The sequence below is a fragment of the Colletes latitarsis genome, chromosome 4 (assembly GCF_051014445.1).
Source record: "Colletes latitarsis isolate SP2378_abdomen chromosome 4, iyColLati1, whole genome shotgun sequence".
In the NCBI taxonomy this organism is placed as follows: domain Eukaryota; kingdom Metazoa; phylum Arthropoda; class Insecta; order Hymenoptera; family Colletidae; genus Colletes; species Colletes latitarsis.
In genome coordinates this window covers 32,247,008-32,273,854 of record NC_135137.1, presented here as the reverse complement: position 1 = coordinate 32,273,854, position 26,847 = coordinate 32,247,008, and the positions used below count along the sequence as shown (strand labels likewise).

At 38.7% G+C, this 26,847-nt stretch overlaps 1 protein-coding gene across 6 annotated transcripts in view; it reads right to left on the bottom strand.

Annotated features, from left to right (window-relative positions):
- The window catches only part of Tfap-2 (transcription factor AP-2), a 309,571-nt gene that overhangs the window by 9,174 nt on the left and 273,550 nt on the right, over positions 1-26,847 (bottom strand). For all 6 annotated transcript variants that reach the window (XM_076763705.1, XM_076763708.1, XM_076763704.1 and 3 more), the window contains 2 exons: positions 14,473-14,671; positions 5,153-5,271 (listed from right to left, as the gene is read on the bottom strand). In XM_076763705.1, the coding sequence (XP_076619820.1) occupies positions 5,153-5,271; positions 14,473-14,671 (318 nt within the window). The remainder of the gene's footprint in view (positions 1-5,152; positions 5,272-14,472; positions 14,672-26,847) is intronic.

Genomic DNA, 26,847 nt, shown 5'->3' with positions numbered 1-26,847 from the left:
GAATCAATATCGAATAGAGGTTTGAAATTACAATTGGCTTGCAATAAGTTTCAAATTACTTACGATGATATTATTTTATTTAGCTGCAACTTACGTTTCGACGAAATATCAACTTTTAGAAATACCACCTGCAATTGTCAGACTATCTGGATATTTTTTTAAATTTGAAATACAACGCAGGGCTGTTTCGCGTAGGAAAGTTGAATCGACCGCGGAACGAAGTGTTTCTATCGAAGTTCTAGCGTCTCGATCGACTCGCGATAGCGTCGTTTCGAAGACGAAAGAAGATCACCGATCGAAACGATAATCTATGATACAGACGTGCAACCAGACAACTCAATGCAGTCCAACAGTACGTTGCTCGATGCAGATGAGGACCACAGATTGGTCGGAAGGTGATTGCAGATGCGAGCCACAGATTGGCACACGCAGCTGTATGAGAACGAATCAGCAACGTGACTCGCGAATTAATGATCGGCCTTTTTACTTGATGACTTTACTACGGTCGTCGCCGATCGCTCGACATTCGGTCGAAAAACGCGACCATTATGAAGCTGCCGCGAGGATCGATTAAGAAACCAACGGGCTTCGTTGTTTCGATGGCGTACGCTCGCGTTCCTTGCTTCGATTTCAATAACGATTACTGCAAATATAATGTGCTCCCGTGAGTAATATAGTTACGATGTTATATTGTGGCATTAAATGTTACCACTTAACACTTTATTAACGATCCACTGAATATATTGGATATAAATGGAGATGGGCAGTAGTTGGTCATCGATGAGACAAACTGAATTGTCAATAGCATCAAATAACTCATATTTCATTACGAATGACTTCTAAATTTGTTAATAAATGTTTATAATTTTATTAGTTCGTACTAACGATTTATACAGGGTGTTTGGTCACCCCTGGGAAAAATTTTAATGAGAGATTCTAGAGGCCAAAATAAGACGAAAATCAAGAATGTCAATTTGTTGATTGAGACTTCGTTAAAAAGTTATTGAAAAGTTAAATTCAAAAATTTCAAATCATTGTAAAAAAATTATTTTCGTTTGGGGGGGGGGGGGGGGGGTCAATTACAATCATTTTTGGTCAATAGACATATCCCCGAAATCCTACGCACTTTCGAGAAAAAAAATTCTTTACCGAAACTATAATGTCTGACCAGAACTTATTCTACTGAAATTACATACGTATCTTTAAAACATCATAACTCTTGAACGGATTAGAGGATTTTAAAAATTAGGTCACTTTTACACTTAATCAGCTTTTCCTTGTGTCCAGTAATATATTTCGTTGCTTTGATAACGATTAATATTATTTATCAAAATTTCGAAGAATCTGGTATGATAGTTGAAGATACACACAAGTTTAAAGAATGTAAAATGTCCAAATGTTATTGTTCGTAACTTAGGATCCAATTTCCTGTTTGTATTCGATCATACTATTTTCTCGTTAAACAATAATTACCTCCGGCAACCGATACTGCATTTTCTTCTGCGTGGATGGACTTTTGTAGCCACGCTATCGAAGAACGGTAAACGATATCGATCGTTCCATCCGTTGGCCGTTCGTATAACTCACGGGGCAACGTGAGATCGATTTCTGAAACTGACCACAAACTACACTCGACTGTAGTCTTTCGATAATCGAAGCCTCGAGAATTTTGGGGGGACTCTCTTCCGCGTACCTTGAGACAACGATGTTCAGATAGCCGCGAGTGTGCCTGCGGTTTCTCCCCTATTGAAACCCTCTCGATTACGATCGATGCTCAGAAACTATATAGACGCATACGTTACATTTACCCTTTGAATATTTTCACGAAAATTTAAAAACGAGCGAAAATAATAACGTTGTTAAAAAATTTCGTAGTCACACTGTTTATTAAAAATAGTTATCGCGTGCTCAAATGGCTCCATTACTAGAACTCCAATACTCTAGAAGCTCCAATGGTGCACGTGCAAAAGGTGTTTTTCTTTTTAAATAAAATCCGAAACATCTGTGTTTGTGATACTATTGAACAACTTTTAGCTTGTTTAAAGTAGTTGTAGTTCATTTATTACGCATTCGATACTTTAAAAGCTTGAACTGTTCGATAAGTCACGTAAACGAGATTGGAAAGATCAATTATCAAAGGTGAATTGTAATCCCTGACCAACGCTAGACTAACAAGTGTGTCGAACGTGAAAGAAGATAAACTCAACCTCAGTTATGACCAAACAGCCCTTGTACGTATGGTAGAAATTCAGTGAAAATCATGTTTGCCTGACGAGTATTTTTTAAACATTCTACGTACAGAATGTGATACAAAGATGGTGGCTTATGGAGGCAGGTGGAACCGAAGACGAAACGAGCGTTTTGTCGCGAGCATAACCGAGGTTACGTCACCGTTCAGCAACCAGACACGAATTTACGCATGAATCACGCACGGGTGTACGTTAATCGTACGCGGCCAAAGTATACCTATACACCTGGTGCATTTATGTCCTCCGTTCGAGAGGTGGTTCCCACACTTTCGCTGCAATCCCGCGAACTCTTTCAACGGCTATCGTACGCGCTCGCTAGACGCACGTGGATATGTCGAAACGTCCCATCGTTCGACGATTTGGCTTTTAGATTTTGGGCGATCCGATATTTTATACAATTCCTACGGTTCAGAGTGTTTACGTGTCTCTGTCCGCGATTATACGCGACCATGCGTGTTTTACGATCACCGTAATAAAACTCGAAGTTTACTGTCCACCATATAGTGTTTACGATGTCACAAGTGGGTTCTAGACATTTTAGTAACACTGTTGGAAATGTGTTTAACACCTGGACACGAAAACACGTGGCACTGGTTTGGGCAATTAGAAAATAATGAAGACTTATGAAATGTTCGAGGAAATAGTTGGTACATCACTGTTTCAATTCAATTCTACGGAAGATATAAAAATATGATGAAAAGACGTCCAAGATTCATCGAAACGAAAAAAAATAATGAATGAGTTGTCTTTTAATTGATAAAAACTGAGAAATAGGAAAAGAAACAGAGTTTTATCGAGGATCGAGGTTCTTGAACTAATGGGAACGGATCCCGGTATTTAGGTCGAGAATTGATTCGAACACGCTGTATTTGGTCAGAAGTTTTAACTATTAAAAGCAAGAAAGTCTGATACGTTCTAAACCAATGGGAAAGTTCTGTAACAACGTTGTCAGCCTTTTTTGTTCGGAGTACTGTCACGAAAGTTTTTAATTACTCTCATAGGAATGTAAATATCTTTATACTATTAGTTGCACTAATTAAATCCGTAGTTTATACGTAAAAGGGCCGTCTTTCATCGTGATAAATATTGCATCGAGGTCGATTTTATGCTTACCACAGGTTAAAAAGACATTTCTGAAATTCTCCTGTTCCGGAGATATGAAAAATGTCAGCCGAATCGATATATTATGCTCGACGAGCGTATTGCTTCGTTAAAACGTCGATGAAAACATAACGAAAACGGTCGATGTAAAATATTAGAATCGATAAGTGGATACAGAAAAGCCTAGGTTGTGTAAGTGGTGTATCGACCACTCCTTGACAGCAATCCGTGAACCGTGAAAAACGAAGATTCCAATTAAGAAATAAAAAATGGTACCCTGCTGTTACAAACTTATACTGGTTGTAGGGTATACGTTGTGCAACGCGTGATTAGATTTTATTCAACGCGCTATTTACTGGAATAAGCAACGATAATGAAAGATACGATAGACCATCCGTTATATTTGCTATTTCTCATACGTTATACACGCGTGCCCCGTTAGAAGAAACAACGAATTGAAATACAACGCAGCAGTTGTTCTGCCAGAGTATCTTCGAGATTAACTTCCGTCTTCGAAATGCCATCGAGTAATGGTGATTCTGAATGTCCGATGGAACGAGTTTGAAAACCTGTCTGTTGCGAGACAGTTAATTAGAACGCTAAGCGGGATAACCCGAGGAATACTTTCTGGCAATTTAATAGAATTCATTTTATGGTTTCTGCATTATTAAGTGGTAACGTTTCTTTGCCGTTTCAGATTAGATTGTGACACTGTATTAAAATGAATTAGAAAATCACCAAACCGTGAAACCTGTTGGTTCTAATTTTCAATTCTAATTTATCTGAACCCTAAATTATGCACAAATGCGTATACGTTGTGCACTAGTTATGTGGCTCTAGAAATAATTCTCATACAGGATATCGAACGTTTGAATCTTTACGATTTATATAAATATTCGACGAAAGCCTTCGTTTCCGTTTTGTTCCCAAGTGTTTTGAACTTTATTATTGGCCCATTGATCGGAAAATGAAAACGTGTCGACCTCACCGCGACAAAATGACCGCTAAAATGTGCTTTGCACACGCGCCGCGGTCATTCTTTGCGATGTATCAGTGTCGAGTAAAGAAATGCCGAGCCAGTGTTTTATACAACTCCACCGACCATAAATTATAATCAACGTCTGCACCAACACTCCGACGATCCTCCAGTTGAGTCATTAGAGCTTCGTCAGCCAGGGAGTAGAATGATCTTTATAGGTAGAGTCAAGGTGGATGAACGTTGCACAAGTATATTATTAAGAGCACGGTTAGCAGTGAATATCCTGTAGGAATAATTCTGATTAACTGGCTTCTCTGTTCCGCACAGGATGCAGAATGACGACCAACACTAGTCGTGTTGCTCAATTGATTTCATCGAAGTGATTTCAAAGTCGCGCGAACGCGTGGAATTTTTTTCAGCGCGAAATTCGTGACGCAAATTTTGTTTCGCTTTAACGTTACTTTACTAAATCATAAGGCGAAGATGCTTTTAACGTATTATTTGTGGCTCAAATTTCTTGACAACGTCGACATTGTAACGTTATTTAAATAAATGCTAATACTTTGCTGTTCCTGATACTATAACTAGTTCTATAAATTAAAGGAACTGAGTATTCAAGCTTCCATGTGTCGATAACTTTGTAACTTGTTAACTTCTACAGAAAAAGAGGGGTAAAGAGATTTGAACATAGACGTGAACGAAGTTCAGGTTTTTCTTTCTTGTATTCACAAATCTCGAAAACTGTCTCTACGATCAGATACAGTGTAAAGTCTTAATAATAAATAATAACTTGTGTATTCTTAAAAAGAATACTGAAACTCACCTTCCACTAGCGATGTTAAAAGCGTGACATTGGCGGCCTTCCTTCTACCGGCTGGCAAATTTAACCCAATTTTTTCCAATTTTTCCCTAAGCAGACGTCCGCCATTTTTAGACTTCGCCCTAAAAAATACAAAATCGCAACGGTACAATTAGTAAACTTAATTTCCTTTCGTTCAAGAGGCTATAATTTTTATATCTATAGCGTGTACCGAGTTGCGTAATCGAGTCACTCAAACGTCGCATCGAGCCAATTCATTTAAATAAATCTTTGTGTCCCGGCCCATCTCTTTGTTCAGATATCCATTGGATGCGTGCGTTACGCTAACGCTCGTTCCAGATCGCAAGAATTTCGAAACGGAACCGCGTCATTAATCATTTTTGCCGCGATCATTGAACGAAGAAAAAAGAAATCGATGGGCAAAGCGGAATGGGAGAGGGTGGAAAGAGCAACGACAGAGAAACGAGAGAATTAGCATAATCCGTAGCTACGCGTGTCAACCATCGACTATTGAAAAACTCGAGTTGCGCCTAAGTTGATCGCGGAGCAAGATGCTTTAATACCGTTCCTTTATGTCGTAAGATAAAAGAAGAAATATAACAATATTCCTATAACTCTCACTGTAATTATATTAACTCTTTGAGTGAAAGCCTTAACAGGATACACTCGCCAAAATATTTAAAATATTTGGAAACAGATTGGGAATCTAATAAAAATTGAACTACGTTAGCTTCATTTATCAAAATTGTGCGTTACAAAAGGAGCAAATAGGATCACGGTGCGTACTAATTTTCCAATCCAATTTATCAAAGAATATTATTTCTTCGTGTAATATTCTTTAAATCGTATTACATTTGTCGAATTCCAAACGATCCGATACGCGAAGAACAGTTTGCTCTCTTTGGTCGAGATTCGAACAGTGGGTACGTGACCTGAAACTTATGGACGATAGCGTGTGCGTGTAATAAAGGACAAAAATCTTGATCGCGAGGAGTCACGGATCGAACGGGTATAAGGAGCAAAGAATCTTCGGCGCAGAAAGCAACTTGTAACGCTAACAGGTTCTGAAGTACAATCTTTTCGCGGAACAACGCCGAGAATTCGATAGTGCTCCTTCTCGACACACACCCTATTCATCCATCATTCGAGGACCAACGTAACGGTAATACTTATCGCCCACCTTTGTTCGGTTCGAGGCAGCCGGTTCGTCCGGTAATCTTTCGCTTCGCTCGGCAATTAATACACTTTACCGCTACAACATTTTAATATATCTGCCCTCGGATCTACGCTCCCGACGGTTTTCGTGTTGCTTCCTCGTAACGTGCCAACACGACGCGTCGATGCCGGGCACCCGTTTTATTTATACTCGTTGTAATGCCCGTCGATGTCGAGATACGCTCGGCTGGAACTTGATTTAGAAGTGTAACCCTGCGCCAGGAATTCCTGCGGTAATTTGTGACCGTTCTCTGTTCGGGGATCAATTTCACCCTGGAACGATAACCCTATTCGGCTTGTTTCGAGCCAATCGGAACGTCGCCAGGATATAATAATCATGATTCGTTCGCGATTCAACTAAATTTAGTCCTCGAAGTGTGACGAAATCAAATGTAAGATGACGTAGTGATCTTCGAGTCAACTTTAAATAGTAGAAAATTGGGTAATAACAAAATTACATAGTGGTAATTTACTTGTTAATTTTAAGGGTTTCAGATTTGGTACCTACAGAATTCATAAATATTATTTGTTAGCAATTTATGTTGAATTTTATTGATGGAGCATATATTCTCATTAAAAGAAAGACCACATTTTAATGGATTACAGTGACGGTTGTAAACATGACCAGTTTTCATAAAAATGTTTTCAATAAAAATCTAAGTACTTGTAATATTAAAAGTAAAATAATATATTTTCGATGATCATGCTTCCCATCTTTTATAAGCAAAATGGTTCAAAGAATTGATCCAATTAAAAAAAGAAATATACAATAATAAACCATCATTTCTATATGATTTTGTATTTCTTTTGTAGGCCAGCTCCAGTCTTTGGAATCGCTCTGTACATTGTTTCCACACTCGCGCGAATTAACGTGCTATTATTCTGTATAAATTATATAATCATTACCATGTCAGGACATTTAACCGTTTGACGTAACGCGTGGAGAACTTTACGCAACGTGGTGTCCTTCCACCGCGTGCTTGTCGGCGCTCGATTCAGCTCAAAGTATTACGCGCGAAGGAATCCGCGTTAGACAAGAAGTATTTCCATATTATTTATTATCGACGTCGTCACAGCGAGTCCTTTGAACGTGACGAGAGCAATTCTCCACTCATTACAGAGCCTTGTCCCGAGAAGGATTCTGATCTCGTTCGCAAGGATTTCTACGATCTTCTTCGCGCCCTTCGACTCGATTCCCTCGTCGCGAGCTCTAGGACACCCTGCACCCCTGATTGCTCGAGACATCCTCGAACGTTGGCATCGTTAATCGTCTGTGACTGCGCCGCGGTATTAGTAAACCGAACAATCTTTCCGTCATCGAACGTGTCCTAGTCGCGTCGCTATCAATCGTCGACGAAACATCGCCAATAACGGAATGGGAGAAATATAATGCAATAGTAAACTTTGGAAATTACAGTTTTTTTAACTTCAAACGAAACCTAACGTTCGATCTAACTTAAAAGTTTTGTTTACAAAATATTAACGTGAATCTTTTGCTTTGCATAGAATAATTTTCATTCGATTAGAATTGACAGAAATGAAAGTGGAATATTTGGAATTTCATCTGTATAAAATTCCAAGAGTAGCTTCTCAGAATTTGTCAGCAAGTTAAGCACCCAGCAATTATAGAAATTACAAAGTATTTCCCTATAAACGAAGTTAAAGAAAGTGGAAACAATTCTTTAGAATATGCAGATGCGTTATATATTTAAATGGAATAATATGCTTTCCTCATCATTAACCCGACTGATGGATTTTATGCACCTGTGATGCACGTAAACGTAAAAAATACATGCTAAAATGTAAGCAAAATTGTATGTACATATGCAAAATATCACTATGTTTACTAAATCAGCATATGTCATTAAGGAATAAACTCAGCAGTCCAATTATTCCAGTCTAAATAATACAGAATAAATATTCGATCGACGATTAGATAAGATTGCACACCGGCATATTCAGCGTATGAATAAAACTTTTGCATTAGCACGGTATTACAATCGAAAGATCGAAGATTAACTCGCGGCTGATGTGTCTCGTATGCTGATGTGTCTCGAAAGTGTTACTGACTTCTTAACAATTCTTTGTGACTAGTCGAGCGGCATCAATATTTTTTTTTCTCTTGTTTAAAATATGAACGATTATGTCAAAAAGCTATTCAGATTCCATAGTATATTTTATAACGATCGCGCAAATGTTTCCCAAAGTGGCGCAAAAAGTTTACGCGCCGTACCAGAGAAACGTAAATGTCCGTTTTTCACGCAGCAATCGTAAAAGTTAATTCGAACGTATGTTTTATTCATAATTTCACGTTTCGCGTTTGTATCTGCTCGTTCTTGCAATTGGTTAACGACTTCGAGGATTACTCCTAGCTACGAGGCAATTTTGTATTGTAATTTCAGTTGTTTAACGTAAAACATCCACCGTGATACAATGATACTGTATCATCATTATCATTTGACGGTATAAAAAGCGGAGAAGTATATTCTTTAAGTAATAAACACGATGTTATTAAGAAATTATTTGACCCCTATTTTTCATGCTTCTTTTTACGATACACGATCGGTCTATACGTTCATAAAAAGATGCAAATGACAACAATTGTGTTGCTCGCGTTATTTATCGTCGGTTATTCGATAACATCGTAAATTTTCTTTCATTTTCTTCCTCGGGCATCAATTTTTTTCCACTTTCCCTTCATTCGTGAGGCTTCTATCTTTATGACCAAACGAAGGTTTACGGTCGACAGTTATATTGCAATGCAAAACTACGAGATGCGATTGTTTCCACCAGGAGAGCACAGATAATTTAAACATCGCCGATTACACCAAAAAAGATTAATGTTCATCCGCCGGTCGAATTATAAATCTATCTCCTGTTCCGCGATTTTACTTCGTTCCAACATCATAACTTCTCAGTTTACTGCTGCCTTAGTAACCAATGGGAACTAAATGAACAAAATTAAATAATAGCTAGTTGCAAAACGAGAAATTCTCTACGCCTATAATTTCTAACCTTAGTCGCTCTATTGCAGAGATTATTGCAAAAACCAGTACAGATCATTTTTGTTACCCAATGCACTAATACACTTTCTGCATCGAACAGTATTATGTAAGATAATTGCAGTTTATTAATTAATTTCATTAAAAGCTAAATCGACTGTTACTATTAGCAGAAAGTACACGTTACTTAGTTCATCAACTTGGCGCAAATAAAAAACAAATGTAATTTTTCTGGAGTCACAAATCTTAAAATTTTATCTTAAACGGAATGAAAATATTTAAAGAAGGGGCTATTCAAGGAAATAAAGATTTTGGTGCATCAATCATATGAAAAACAAATGTAATTTTTCTAGAGTCACAAATCCTAGAATTGTACCTTAAACGAAATGAAAATATTTAAAGAAAGGAATATTCAAGGTAAAAACCAAATGTAATTTTTTTGGAGTAACAAATCCCAGAATTTTACCTTAAATGAAAAGAATATATTTAAAGAAGGGGCTACTCAAAAAACTAAAGTTCGAAAATGACTGATTTAAATTAGCCCATTCAAATAGTGAATCCTAATAATAGCAAGACGCTACCGATTTCGACACGAGGAGCGTCCTAAGAAATTTGCAATCGTTCATAACGGAAGTTATCGAGCGGCGTACGAAGTCTCGAGGGATCGCGTTCGTAAATCGTTCGCCGAAGAAAGGTCCACGGAGAAAAATCGAATCCCGCGAGTGGCCCGAGCGCGGTCAAACGGTTAATAAAATATCAATCCCCGTCAGCGTTGAAGAGTCGATAAACCAAGTTGCAATTTTAATTTCGCCCGAGCAACCGGCAATTGAGAGAGGGGTTGCGCATCGGGATACTCACGGATACGACGCAAAGATCGTTCGCAGCACTGTAAACCCGTCGCTCGTAAACCTTAATTCACCGCGAAGGTAGAACACTGGGCCCGAGCAGAAGGGAAGGAAGGAGGCGGCCACGAGAGACAAAAGAAAAGGCAGATGGCCACGGTAGAATCTATGGTGGCAAGAGAACCCGGCGCGTGTAATTATCAGCCAGATCGCTATTCGAATGGATGAATTATATCGTCGCGGTCTGCGGTGCATCGAATGCACGCTGCCAGCCCCGAGGGTCGCTCGTACGAGGAATTGACACTCGGAGCTATGCAATTATTAATGTCTCATTTGCATTGGGGATAGATCGGACGCTTTATTGGCAGCTTATTCCGCGACCTCTTTTTCTTCCTTCCTTTCTTCCTCCCGTGGAATTTGCTCCGGTTCGCGCGACACTCCTAATTAGCCACGGGATCAACCACCTTGCGAACCTCGAATCCTCGCTAGATCCGACTTCTTCGCGAATACCTCGAGAAAAACGATGCTTCGTTTTAGTTAGAATTTTTGGGAATTAGCTTGCTCTTTGTAATCCTTTTCTCTGAAATTTTGGAGCCACTTAATTAGCAAGACGAGCAGAGGAAAACAGCTGGAAATAATAAAATTAATGGGAAAGGATTTGTTTCCAGGCTTGTGGGTAGCTTTTGGTCTATCTATCGATCCTTGAGAAGAAAACTTGTGTTAAACGTACGATTGTTACCATTAACAACGGGAATAATAATTCCATGTTTGGTGATGTAGAGGAGTTCCATTCGTAGCCAAATACCGATGGCGTGGTATTTTCCCCGGTTTGTAGGACAGTCTTAATGCAGCCCTAAGTTATAATTCATGGATTAGTTACCGCAAGGAGCTATAAAGAAGACGTTCACGATGCGAGAGTAATGCGTCTTTTCGCCCATAAATTGTTTCTTGCGATAGTGAAGCTATTATTCATCAGTTTATGCGGTACGAAATGGTCCTTATCATTAGCGAAACAACCTGTTTTTAAAAAATACTGATCACTAAATCTTGAGTCCATCGGAGGATATCCTTTTCAGCTCTCTGGTACAATGGCGAATACGTGGAAAATACAGAGAGTGACTAAATTAATGTCAAACGTTTGAAAGCGCGATATAAAATTGATATCTGTTTGATGACGTGGACACGCATTCAAGACGAACTACTGCTGCGGTATTCGCTCCCTTTTGTGGGACAATTTTATCGTAGCCAGAGGGCATATTTCACGGATAGTTCGTGCGTGAACGTATGAAAAATACAGCTACAATGTTTTCCGAGAATTCGTTGCGATCGAGGCTAGGACTTATGAAACACTTAGGTTGCCGCAAAATGTTCCTGATCTTTTTCAAAGAGTACTTAAATTATTAAGACGATGACCCGTGCCCGATAAAATTGTTACTGCTTTAAATTTAATGAAAATATCAGGGATAATCGTTCGGTAGTTAATAACGTAGAGGACTCGTAATTTACTGAGTTCGTGAAGTTTGCTCCGGTTTATAGGACACCTCCAACGTAGCCCTAGGGCTTGTTTCATAAATAGTTAGATAATAGTGCTCGTACGTGGGCGTATGGAAAATATAGCTGTAATATCTTCCAAGGATTCGTTACGACCGAGGCTACGTCTTCAGGATAATACAGTCGTGGTGTACTGGTCCTTGAAAAACCAGAGAACACTCGTGTGCTCGAGTTGACGATCGTCAACTGAAAGTACGATGCAACAGAACGAGAACAAAATTGTGATCGTAAAGTTGATATTCCTCTATCAGTGACTTTAAATGCAACAGAAACAAAACTAAGCAAAGTCTTTCTTGCGCGATTTCTTTCGCTCATCCGACGTTCGAGGATTCTCTGTGGAATCGTGGAAACGTTTACTCTGACCACAGCCTTTCCCACAGGCTCGTTAACAGCTCGTGTATCAGTACCGACGAAGACGGACGTCCCGCTATTATTACGTATTACAGCTGCGTCTCAAAATCCTATCATCCTCTTCCGTGGCATAATCCGACTGCAAGCGCGAAAAATCGAACGTACGTGGCGTGCAGACACACGTGCCCGGATACGTACGTTTTCACGTGCGTGAGATATATCCGGCCGTTGCTACGGTGATTTATCCATGCCTTTGGTGATAAAGCATTGTGCAACGGATAGTGTTCTGGCCGAGTAAAATGGCGGATCAGATAAAGAAGTGCGCTTCCCGCTTCCAAGAGAGAAACCCATAAATCAGATGGCTGTCCGTGTGTTCGAGTATGAGGTAGCCGAATGAAGGCGAACGCGCGTTTATTAATTAAACCGCGTAGATAAAGTCGCGTAACGGTTCGCAGGGTATCGGTATCATAGTTCCGCGGTATCCTCTATCTTAGGGCATTGTTCCCCCGTTGATGCGGCCTGCTTCGATTTTTCATTCGCGTTGGACAAATGTCCGCCAGCGTGTACGCGTTATTCACCGCGATACCGTGTACCGTGTTCCTTATCGCCTCTTGCGTGCTAGTTTTCCGATGAAACATCATCATACGCGACCAGGGGATACCGTTAAAGTGCTTGTTCGATCCGAGCCAACGCGTGCGGCGGTTCAAAGGGTGCGAGATGGATCACTCTCGAATGAAGACATATTTCCAGCCCGAAGCGTAACGCCGTTTACAGTTGCTCGATGATGCTTCTTTTGGTCTTTCGCGAATCTACGTGCCATATGTTCACCGATAAATATTTGGACGATGGAATTTGTTGACGATAAAATAGAAAGACCCCGTGGGTACTTAGACACGAGCCGTTTATCATCAAAGTTCTGCAACTCCATTTATCTATGTTAAATCACACGTGAATATATTGCAATGATAGCCAAAACGTATACGGCTCTTTTAAATTTTTATTACGATAGTTATCGAGTCTATTAAATCTAAGCATTGTTTGCAATTGACGAATCGATATCTAAAAGAATTAACACGAAGTGAAATTATCGAATTTTAAATATTTCATACTTCCATTAATGGAAGAACAATCGATTCCATTGGGGAATTTTTAGAAAATATGTTGACTAAGACAATGACACGAATAAAATGAAAGAAAACCAAAACTAAATCTATTAGCTAACTTAAGAGTAAAAGGTCTTGCGAGCCTAATTGATACGTATTTATACAAAAAGAAAAGGAATGGATTTAGTTTGGATATTTGATGAAAAAAATTACAAGTCTACGCCCAGTTTCGAGCGTAAAACTCTCGAATGGACAGCAGACGTAAACGTGCGTCGAGTAGTCGGCGGCACAATAGTTTTATGCGCATCAGACCTTGCGCATCACGTACGCTTAGAAAGGGACCGCTTCTCCGCTCGTAGCGTGGCCAGGTTTTTCTCGTCAGAGTATACATTTGGCGAGGCCATTAGCTATGAATGTCGCACCGTAAGTTTACGATACGTCAATTACTATCGAGGACGAGGCAACAAGGTACTAGAAGCGCACGTGGTCGCCAAAAGCGTATTTTGTCGCGATTAAATTAACTCCAGTGATTTCTAAACTTTTTGCGCGATCCACCCTTCCTTTCGAAGTAGATAGAAAATTTCTGCATCATTAAATTACTGGGAAACTATGTTTTATACTATTTTTAAAATCGAAGAACACGTTTCTAATTTAGAATAGGATAAAAGTATTTTAATACGTGAAATGAAATCTAATCGAGACGAATTATCGTCAAAATGAGATGTACATTTATGTACAAACAAAGATGAGAACTTTTATTGCTCGTTTCACATAAACTATTCGTGCACTTCTGTCTTCCATCACAAATTGAATTTTAAACTTATAACTTCACACATTGAAGAAATTTCTATTTAAAATTACTGTTCAGAAATTTATTATTTCTAAATAAAAGTAAGAAATAATTTGTTAAACATGTCTTCTACGACTTCTATAATTTTTGTCACGAAAATAAAGGCAGAGGGAGATTTAAACGCTTCGTGACAAATACCGACGAAATAGAGAATTTGTTCGACTACAGTAAAATGTTTTACTATTCCACGAAAGAAAATGAGTTGTTTTTGCAATCGAATGGTAAACGAAAGAGCTACTGGTTTTACCGGAAGGCGATATTTCGTTCCCGAGCGCGTAGAGGTGCATCAAACAACGCCGTATCATTGTCTGACTATAAGGGAGCTAATCCCCTTATAAAATTGTATTATGCAAACGAAGTCTCCCGAAGCTTGCGCGGCTGAGACCAAAGTTTCAAGGCGATACCTTACCTTCGTAAGACTCCGCCAAGGAGACTCGCGTTCAAGCATTCCGGTGGCGATAGTCGTCTTTGTACCTCGGCTACCGTAACTTTGTACTTGCTGGTGCTGCTTAGTAACGATAATCGTCCTGGAACCGAACAGAACACGTCCGAAGGTTGCGCATTCCCACTCAGCATCGCCTTCTCGCTCCTGTCCGATGGTTTCATGTCTGCAACAGTGGAGCACACGACATTTGTAGCGGCGAATCACTCGTTGGATCGATTAAAAATCAATTAACGCGCGTGCTAAGTGTCGAGGACCAAGAGGTCGAACGTTTCAATCCGTGCTAGTGTTGGATCACGTCGAAGTTCGATCGAACAATTGCAAACGTCATAGTGATGATATTTTCTATATTTGTGGTTAGAAATTATCAAAATGTCGGTCGTCAGGAAATTTTAAATTGGCTTGAAACATTGTTAAAGAATTTAATTCGTAAAGAATGTACTTTGCGAAGCGAACGAAATTTTACGATTAAGATTTGACAATTCTATCGAAGTCTATTCGAGAAGAAAAAAATAACGTTTCAGTCAAAATAACGAAATAAATTATTGCGTATTCCGCGAAACTTTCTGAGATTAAGTACATCCTGTTGATAAAAGGAATGCAATAATCCTCTTGAGATTACTATACAATGTTTCCGTAAAAGGTCAAAGGTTTCAGCGACTAGTCAGGAAGGAATACCGAAACCGAAGGTTCTTCTGAAATTACGTTATCCCGGCCGCTGTGTAGGTGCATAACCGTGATCAGAGGCAATATCTTCGCGAAATATTTTAAATTCACCGTACCCGTCCCGTTTTCATTCCTATGCACCGATAGTCCAGCATTATTGCATCGTTGCCCTGGAATGCTTAATATAGGGCCGCGGGGATCGGACAAAGCCGTGTTATTACAAGGCGAATCGATGGTCAACTTATAACTTGAAACTCTTCATCGTCGGTTCGTTCGATCATGAGGTACACCTATGGTTTATGGTTGTTTAGAGGCGACGCGAGTTTCAAACCTACAAGCTTGAAATTCTTAGACGAAACCGTTGCAATAGAAGCTCGAATATCCTTTTTTTAAAACTTATTTAATATATTAAAAAATTCCAATAGCCTCGGATCGACTGAATAAAAACAACCCGGATAACTGAAATTCTATTATACATCCATCTTCTCGAAACGTAGCAAGTATAATCAATAAACAAAAAAGGGAGGGAAATTCAGATCAGAACAAGCCATTTGTTATTTCCATTTAACATTTTTAACCAATATTTTGTGGTCAGTGTTCAGAATTACCAAAAACTGATAGTTTAAAGTATAATAAGGAAAACTTAAATTACATAGTGAGGAACTACCGAAAAAAAGATAGGTATAAACTGAGGAAATTGTTAAATATTTTACGATGTTTTATAATAACAACTATCAGGGGTATACTTATTTAAGCTCTGAGAGTCTCTCTTTCGTAAAGTGACTAGTCTCAAACGTACGCTTCTTTGTTCTGTGGTTCTTGTTGAAATATGGAAATACCAAAGACTGAAAGTGCATTGAAAAACTGGTCCTGCTCCTTCTACCGATCTCGTTATTAATTCGCTGGAAAGAAAATCCAGCGAGGAATGTACACGATTTTAATTTTTCCCTTCGAAACTGCATCGTGAAATTTTCTATTCCGCTGTGCGCCTTGAGTACGAGATCGTACTTCTTTGCGCGAAAAACGATCGCGATTATCGCGTGATTCGAATATACGCCGTGAAACGTAGACTTTGCTTAACATTTGTATTCATGAAAATCTAAGACGGGGAGACAGAGACCGGTGAGAGAGGGAAAGAGGAAGGGAGTGCAAACAAGTTGTCAAGTAGAATCAATCCACATTGAAGTCTCGATCGGTCGGGTCAAACGGGTAATAAATTTCTACGCGAACCAAATAGGTCGACGTGGGTTTGTTCCGCGCTTATAAATTGTAATCTCGAGAATGAAGCGGTAGAAAATCGTGTAACGGTCCGCCGGCTGACGATAGCGCTGACAATTTGGTAGTATAGAAAAAAAACTTGTGTTTCGGTTCAGAATTACATTGATTTATCGACAGCCTTTACGATGTAACACGGTCGAATTACATATTTTATATATTGTCGAATTAGTTGCTTGTTGATGCTTACTGGAAATTTCAAAGACTAATCAAACGTAACTCTCTTAAATTTTGAAGGATCTATCGTTGTTTCGTTGAAAGTACTTTAATTTTTTTGTGTCTCGAAACCCCATAAAGATTATATATTTTGACTCAATTAGCTTTAATCAGGTTTTAATTAGAGAAATTTATAGTATTTATGGGAATTTTTATTCTATAATAAAGTGTACGTTTAAGTTCAGAGTCGCCAAGAACTTGATTCACCACAACAGATCAGAAAGTGAAAAAGGAGAAAAGAAATAATCACGAAACATTGTAAGTTATCTCGGCCCGTCATCTCTATCTGTGTAACGGAACTGAAAGGTGTATTAACTTATTTAATGGGAATAACTCATGCTTTGCTTACGTTAGTTGTAAAACGTGTAATTATCGAGGGTCGTTTTAACCTTTCGCCGCGCGAATTGTGAAACCGTCTCACTCATCGACGGATCTGTTATCGATCGTTCGATCGTGAGTTAATTACAAAAGCATGTTATCCGTTAATTCACCATGCCTGCCAATAAGAATAAACTATCCTGTGTCATTTTTAGCGATGTAAGTTTTCAGGGAAACTTGATATTATGGTAGCCGCGAGTTTCCATACTCGTAACCGCAAAAGTTTTATAAAAAATGTTGTTTCAGAATGCATTTACGTTACCTAAGAAGTTGACTCTGACAAGCAAATTATAAGGAACTGTACCAATGATACATATTAAAATCTATTCTTGGCAATTTGTAGTATGACAGGTGTTCTTGACAAATTTCCTATATTAAACTTGTTATTAGAGTTTTTCATTCTATTTCTTTGTGTTTGTTTGTGTTAAAGTTCAAGTCGACACGTCTTAATACGTTCGAGAATTATCATTATAGTGTATTATTTCCCACGTCTTCGCTATACAATATACACTACTATAAATTATAATTTTATTTACGATTCTGTAATCACGCAATTTATGAGTTTAATAGTTTCAAGCAAATAGAAAGAAAAGATATACACCAAACATTTCTGAGAAGAGGATTAACAAAATTAGAACTATCATTAATAACATCGCGGATATACTGTACAAAAATCAGTCTTCCAATTACATAAATTCTACAGAAACCGTGTTATAAGGAACATTTCACATGCTAGGTTTGAAGCTTGGCACGAAAACTAATTATTTCATCTGGACAGTCAACGCGGGCATTAATAACGTTACACAAATGAGTGACACGAGAAATTTGTCTACGTCGAACAAGTGCAGGGAAATTAAAATGAACCTTGACCCATCTTTAATATTGATTAGATCTTTCAATGGCGAAAGGTATGATGAAACGACGACGGTTGAGAAACTGGGAGAAAAGCGAGACATTGCACGATATTTATCGCGATTAAAATCAAACGTCGTAAATTCCTCGTACGAATTCGAAATTTGTCGGCTAATGAGATTTTCAGTCATCTTTCACATTCCCCCGGAACGGCCAACCGTACCCGGGGAGCCTTTAGCGTGAATGTATTCGCGGCAACATCCTCGCCACGGCATCCCGGCACTGCCGCCGTCTTGTTTTAGTCGAGATAACGTCTAGGAAGTCGCCACTAGATAATTTGTCACTCGAGAAACGTGGATATATTACCGTCGCCGTTGAAACAAAAGTGCCAAGAGGCTCGGTCACGACTGCTAGAACCGTGAAAACGTGGCTTCCACGGTGTACTGCTACGCCTGTGTTAATTACCGTACACGCGGTACGACCGGCAATTAAAATAAGAGAATTCCTAGCAATAGCGATTTCAATTACAACGAATCGATACTTAACTCAATCCCAACGGAACTCTCCAACCTTCTAAATTTCTTTAAAATCGCTCGAACGAGCCCTATCGCTGCTAAACGATCGCCTATTTGACTCGTTCATATATACGATTTTAAAGAACTCCGGAATTGTTATAAACAAGTCTCAATTCGGATAGCTGACGTTACTATAGAAATTATATTAAATTAACTTGCAATGCGATTAATTGAACGTATCCTTACATATTAAATGGACTTAAGAATCGTTTGAGTCGAGTGTATCGTTGCGATTTCTTAACGAATTCTATCCAAAGTTTGCTGTAATAATATAATGCCACTAGGCAAGAAAGTGAATGAAAGATATAGAGTGAAATTTTTTGATACGACGCTTTGTTTTCGAAAAAATTAGCTTTGAATATCACACTTGGTGAAAGTGTCTGTGCATTACTGGTCATTTCTACTTGTGTCAGTGTTCTCAAACATCGAGTTATCATCTGTTTCACGTTGATTTTTCCATCTTCCAAGCAGTTAGAATCAACGTTTAAAGGTACCAATACAAATAGAAATAACGAGCAATGGGCAGAGTATTCGCAAATATTTTATTTCACGCTTTTCATAAATCCAAATACAAGGTAAACAAGCGTAAAATCGTTATTTCACCCCAACGCGATTACACGGTAAATAACCAGAGTATCACGGGTTGTATTTGTCTATCGGTTGGCACTTTTTTGAAAAAGATATCGCAAGAGAGTTCGCAAATACTCGGAAACGTTTGACATTTGTAAGTACATAACGAGCGAGTAAAACGATTATTGCCACGCTCATCGAATCGCGATTTAAATGCAGTTACGCGACCGAAACCGACGACGAGTTTTTCACCTAATATTTTACAGCGTCGAACCGTGCCCATCGATCGACGATCGTTTGTCAAAGACACCGGCCGCAGCGATATCGGTCGTATTACCGCAAAAGCGTGGGCAGTCAATTAAATTCTCGAACAGCGATAAATCGGCGCTGCCGTTTCAATGCGAGCTCGAATAAAACTTCTCTTTATTCACGTCAATGGGATCTCGAGAACGAAAGAACCGCCTAACAAGTAGAGAAGCATGAGGCAAGACGTGGGCGAGTTTGCTTTCTACGATGGAATAATGTTATAATGTTGAGAAAGCTACGACGGAATAACATTATCGAGTGGACAGTTTGATAGCAACACGCTGCGTGATTCTCGCTCGGTGAACGCTGAAGATTGTTGATGACCGTAGTCCAATGTTCCGACTCGGAACTTAATGACTTCAAACAAAAACATTTTCAATGCATAGTCGACACGACTAGTTCCCACAGCACCGTTAATGGTTGAACTTTCGGTAAATATCTCGATGCTTCGGTTCCATCTATGCAAATCTGCTTTATTATTTACTCGAAGTAATTAGCAAATTCGATTCGAGGAATAGGAGTCTTCGATACAGTAAAAATCTCCATATTTATGCCATTATGCATCAAAAGGATTCTCTTTATTACACAAGTTTTCGATTATATTATATTTTAAATTTGAATCTCTATTTTTGATAAAAAATCGATTTGTGCTTCTTAAATTTTCTATTGAAATTTCCTTTAGTGAGTTTGATAACTCAGTAGGATCAAATATTCTAGATACAGATAAGATGAATTCATATTTCAGGAAGAACATTATATCCGAGGAAATGTAATAGTTTTTCAAACGACTTGTCAACGGTTTATGAGAACGCTATTATCGTGCTTAAGTTCCATGATTACCATTATTATTTTTTACATATCTCGAATTTTATAGCGTGTCAAACGTTCGAGTACTTGAATAATGCGTCAGAGCATGCACGTGCGAACGGTCACGGTTTTCCTGCGAGATTTATGCATTGGATATATTGTAATTCCACATTCATCTGGCTAATTAGATATTGAAACGACGACCGGCAAGCTCTAAAAAATTTTCCACGTGCGCTCGCGGAAAAACAACTGCAATGTCACGCGTGTGTATAGCATGGAAAACGACCGGTATGCTTATCTTTGAATTCTTCAACCTGCTTCGATTTCTTGCCACCTCGACTGTGAATACTAAACGATCGCAGAAAAAAGTATTTTTTATCGAATCGTACGAAAACATTCTGCAATATTTTTCCCTCATAAATTAAACGCGCAGTCACGTCTATTTTACGATGGGAGTAAACAATTAAATAAGAATTCCAGATAAGAATTCCACAATTATCACCAACAGTTTTGCACAACACTTGCTATTTTAATATGGCCACAATTAATACTAAAACATTTGCTGCAATATTTTCCCCCATATACAGGGTGTTCGGCCACCCTTAGGAAAACTTTAATGGGAGATTCTAGAGGCCAAAAAAATTTCAAATCGTTCTGGAAAAATTATTTTCGGCTGCGGGGATCAATTACAATCATTTTTGGTCAATAGACATACCCCCGAAATCCTACGCATTTTCGAGAAAAAAATTCAGGGAGGTAGACAAATTTTTCGACAAAATTAAAAAATATCAAATCATTCTGGGAAAATTATTTTTAACTGGGGGGGTTAATTACAATCATTTTTTGTCATCACACATCCCCGCAAAATCCTACGCACTTTCGAGAAAAAAATTCTGTACCGAAACTACAATGTCTGACCCTGACATTCTGATTTCCCTGAAATTTCAAAAAGTTTCAAATCATTCTGGAAAAAGTATTTTCGGTTGTGGGAGTTAATTACAATCACTTTTGGTGAATACACATACCTTCGAAATTCGTCGCATTTTCGAGAAAAAAATTCAGGAATTTAAATTTGATTAATTAAAAGTAAATTTTACCGCGTGACAAATCAGCTGTTGCGCTTCCCGGACATGAAAGTCGACCACATACCCGTAACAATGGTGAAAGCGGACGCGACGAACGATATCCCAATCGTAATTATATTCACCGAACATTTGAATATTCGAGTGCAGATTTTGTGGAAGCCTTAGCGAGGAGAATGAGCAAAGTGTAAGAAAGAGGTCGTCATTAAGTTCGTACGAAACGACAGATTGCTAGCTCAGTAGCACCTTCGCGGTGGCTAATAGCGATCGTGGATCGAGCAAGGGGTGCAATTTTCATTCCAACGGAAAGGCCGCGAAGCCAACGGGAGCACAACGACCGGAACACGTTGGCCGTCAATGAAGGCAACTTTGCCGATCAAACGACGTGCAGGAGTCTACACACAAGGCACAGGTATACGACGTGCCCCTATCGGCGGGGACAGAAAGCAAATTTCTGGTAATTTGCCGAGAATGCACGGACACACGTCTGCAAACGTGCTTCGTGGAACCTATTAGACAGGAATCGCGATAATGGGACTTAATTTGAATGTCACGCGGGAACGTTCGACTTTCGAGACGCGAAGATGTCGCGTGACAGTTTCTCCGACTCATCGATTCGTTTCGACGATACCCATTCCGTTCGTCGAAATTAATTTTCGCCGAGAGTATTGCGTATTGGAGAGTGCGCGTGGAAACGAAGAATTTATATGAATCGTAATTAATACCGCGCAATGAAAAACTTGTAACATTATTAAATAAAAACCAATTAAATGGAAGGACGTTACGAGCGCAATTGCGTAAATATTTGTCGGTTCTTTTGGTATGTTTCTGCCTCTGGACGTGGAACAGGAAAAAACAATAAATAATTATATCATAAATTTAAACGTTTAAATTAATTACATTGTATCGATTTCGCGTTAAATTATTATCGGAATTAATTGTGACAACCCATCTTGAACTTTCTTACACATTTTTCGTACGATGAATCTGTTGATTCCCAACTTTAAATAATAGATTTTCTACGTAGCAATATTCTAGCTATTCGAATGTCCAAAATCAAATTTAAAAATTATCTAATTGTCGCTAGCCGCTGAAACGTTTGACGTCCAGATTGCTCGTGACGTAACGATTTCAAAATGGCCACGTATTCGATAGAAACGACGGAGAACCGCTCGTACGAGCAACCAATTATCGCTGTAACGACTAATGACCGGAAGTGACAGCCACACTTTTTCCGATTACGAAATCACGCGGGAGAAAAAAGGTGTACATCTGTGAATCCGGTTACTTTCACGTCTAGGTCTACGCTGTTCTCAATTACTCTTTTCTTATCCGAACAGCATCGGTCTTGCTAGAAACGAAACGGTGTTACGATCTGTGTCGCATCGGGACGCAGGGAGCATAAAACAGCCATACCAGCGTGTAAAGTAGCAGAGGAAGGGCGTGAATTACAAGAGGAGCAGCCAGGAAATTTTCGCAGAGTCAAGGTGATCCAGGTGTTTGGTACCGAACCGATATTATCGCGGCTCGAAACGATAAATCAACTTATATTAAATATTTTGCGAGGTTGCGCGGCCGGTCAGTGGCTTTCGGCCATTTAATTCTCTGTGAGTAATGCTCACACGTTCACCTTCGTGACCGAGTATTCGCAATAACGACGCGCAATTAAAATATATTTTCGACCGAAAAGGAAATTCTTCATTTCTCCCCTTTGGTCAATTTGTACGAGTGATATTAAAATAAATTATCCGCTACTGGGCCGATCGTTGCTCTTAATAACAACCAACTTACAAGGAGTTCGCTATCGTTTCGATAATGACAAGTGCAACTTAACGGGTATAATGCAATTCCTTTTTTAATCGATTTTTGAGACTCGATTGATTTCATTCGGAGATCGACTATTGAGCTATTTTCATAAATCACGTATAGCACAGTGTTTCAGTCGATGTAGTATCAAATTAAATTGTAATTTGATTAACATATTTTAAAATCTATTATTTCTCTCTATTATCAATATATAATTCTATTTTTATTTTGCAATGATTATTTTTACGAAAAGGGCACACAATGACAGAAAAATTAATTAAATTAGAACTTGTGATTTCGATGAGAAATTGTACTATTTAATTTTATCTGCGCTTAAAGTAATTGGTGTTCGACGAATGTCCTCGCCAGGCGATAAACGAAAACACAAATTCGTGGGACGCGTATCCGGCGTTCCGTTGCGAAACGCGTGAATAATTATGCCCGGTTATCGAATTATAAATTAAGGACGAGTGCGTTCTAGACAAGACGCGTGTCGAGATTAATGAGAAACAGAACTGTTAAAAGCAAAAATTCCGTTGAAAAGAATCGGTAAAAATGTCGAAAGTAATCACTCTATAAAATATGTACGGTGCCAGTGAGAAGTCAGTGAAGAAGAGACGATTACTCCGTAGTGATCCTCAATTTATCAATCGTCGCCCCGCGAGAAGAAACTCGTGATCCGTGATGCCACGACGATTCACTATTATCTATAGCCCGGGGCTGTTTAGAGAAATCATTTCGAGCCCGATGCAACAGCGTGTCCATGATTTTAATGAGTCGAACCGGCGCGCTTACGAACCGCGTATTCATGATTTATGGCGCGATTACATAACGCGATCATTACACAGGTGTATTGATAAATTAATCCATTCGTGACCGAGTGCAATACGATATTATAGTGTGAACCGCAAATTAATCGACGCGCGGTTTCGTTACTTTGTAATTAAGACACTGGCGCGAGCTGTTAAGACGAATTGCGCTGATCCGAATTACGATAACAGGTGTAACTTTGCTTCCAAGAATCGTCCACTTAAATTTTATCGAGTTATGAAACCTACACTACTACCTTTCGATCCGAGCATTTCAGATAAAGCAATTTTAAAAAAAACATTCAGTACTTTTTCCATAGCAATATTAACTTTAAAAAGTATAATACTCTTTCTTTAACTTAAAACACAAGGCAATGGCACGAACAGCTTGTTGTTATTAATATTCATTTCAAGCTCATATACAATAATTTTACTTGGGAGATATTTTCAAATAATTCAGTAAATACATGAGTGCAACCGTGTATTATTAATACCACTTTTGCAGTCACAATATATGCATTATAATAGTATTATTAGTATGGATGAAGAATTCATTAAAAAATTGACGAAACGTGGACCAATATTAGGAACTTGACAGATACATTATATGACAATAATAAAAATATTAAAAACGATTTGAACATAAACTAACATTTTATAAAAGGCTTTCCAAAAGAGGACACTTTATGTTCTATACTCATAGATTCTCATTTTCATCGAAGAGAAGCACCGTATAAATGAATTCGATCGCGACCACTAAAAATTTATGTAATAGTACGTACGTAAAAATATTTGAATGCTGTATCGAAACCATGTATCGTATTAGTGCTTGATAAATTTTGCGAATCGACGTAACGCTCGTTTCTCCTTCGTCGGGGATCGCTCACTCTTCAAGGCTGAACGTTAGAGTTATGTAAATAGACGTCAAACTTTCCTTGCATTCAATCGACAGATGTACTTCGCGATCCTTCGGTTTGTTTCTCGAGGTTCGCTTTTAGATAATTCTTCATAAGTTACAGATACATCCACAGTGTTTGCTCGCAGGATCCCCAGCAGGTTAATATGATGTTTTAATTGCTTTCGCGAGGCAACCATTTGTATTGCTGCCTTTTTATTGCGCAGTGTTACGCGGTTGACTATCAATCAAAATCGAAACGAACTGAGGTTTGAATAATTATTTAGATGAATATTTTAACGTGGACGTTACTTTTATTGTTATCATTACATTACGACGAGTGTATCGTTTTCACTAAACTATTTCTATATTTACACAATCAAACGTGAACTTGCATAATTACTCGATGACTAATTGTCAATTTCAAGCGAGCTATTTTTTAGTTAACCTTTCAAATCATTTGTTTGCACAGGTGTCTTACTTTTTATTAAAACTCGATATTTCTGAAGCTAATACCGATAAATTCTCGAACTCTTTTCTAAATTACAAGCAGGCCACGAGCATTGCCAAACAATTGCGAAAGGTTTTTAAATTGATTTCTTCGTGGTCTTCCCATAAAAAAACACGTTTCCATTTTCTGCAAAATCATTTTCGTCAAGGTTTCCATTGAGCAGCGTTCGTTTAAAGAAAATGGCACAACAGCGTCGACGCGAGCGTGTACGAACCGTAACGTTGTGTGACACATTCGTAAAAGCACTTAATTTGCAAAAGCGAATAGCCTTGAGCCGGTTTGTTGAAAGTTCGCACGTGCAGGACCCGGCGCACGCACAATTTCCTGGGCAATCAACGTCCCGGAAACTTAACCAATCGCCGCGTAGGAACGAGTTCACTTATTTCTCGACCTTGATTGGTTACCACCAGCAACTAAGGGTGTGACTTTTCGACCCTGCAACGGCTCACCGGGGGTTGCTCGCGAGGCAGGGATCCACCTGGCCGGAGGGCAACGTGGCAATGGTCCTCGTTAATTTCATTAGGGGTTGATTCCAGGAGGTTAGCTGCCCTTACACAAAGATGGTGGCCGTCCTCCATCCATCGAGCGCCCAACGATTCCGTTCCGCTCGAACGGAACAATGGAAAAAGTCACTTACTACTTTGACGTTTCATTCGATTGAAATCGATTTCCTGGCGAATGGAGGACGCGCGCCATCGTTGCACGGCCGTCGGAGACGCTCGAACTCGAAATTTCTTCTGTATTTAATTTTCAACCGCGTCACTTGCCGAGCCAAACACTCCACGATCAATTTTAATTGCGTAACTTGTCGAGCTAATTAAGAGATTCGACCTTTCACGACCGTGTTGTTCACTTGTCATAGAGGCCAACAATAAATAGTCGGGAAGGTAGTATCTTTTTTTTAACGATATAGTTTCTCACGTGCGAACGAAGGCTTTGTTTTGCTGGGTAGTATTAATAAGAAGCAAGGGGAAGAATTTAATGAATAAGTTTTATTACGATGTCACTTTTGGAACATCTCTCGATGGCCTGATGATGGCTATGTTATTGTTAGATTATATCTGAAGGGACGTGTACGTGGAAAAATGTATCTTGCTTATTTATATTTTTGTGAAAATAGGTTCTCTGTAGAATTTTCACATTTACTTCGAGTACAGATTACAATTATTACCAGGAGTATATTAATATTTTTCTTGAAGTTATCATGGTTCTCATATCGTACCAGTAGGATCATAAACCATAATCGTTTCTCTTAATAATGAGGACTGGTTCTGCTTCCTCTGCAGTGAAACGCGTATAGAAAACATGATACAACGCACGGAATATGCATTATGGATTCATGAAACATGCAAGGGAATGTATGTAAAAAAACATAAAATCTATTATTGTCCCAACTTCCACATAAAACGAACATAAACACGTTATTTTATTATTTTATTACAACTTGGCTTCTTATAATTTGAAAGCCACGTCGTCAGTTTTAAATGACACGGTTCCAAAAATGTATATAAAATAAATTTTAGTCTTGGAAAGTTCAATTTACATATTAATTACATATTAATAAAACTAAACATTATTTAATGGTTACTATTAT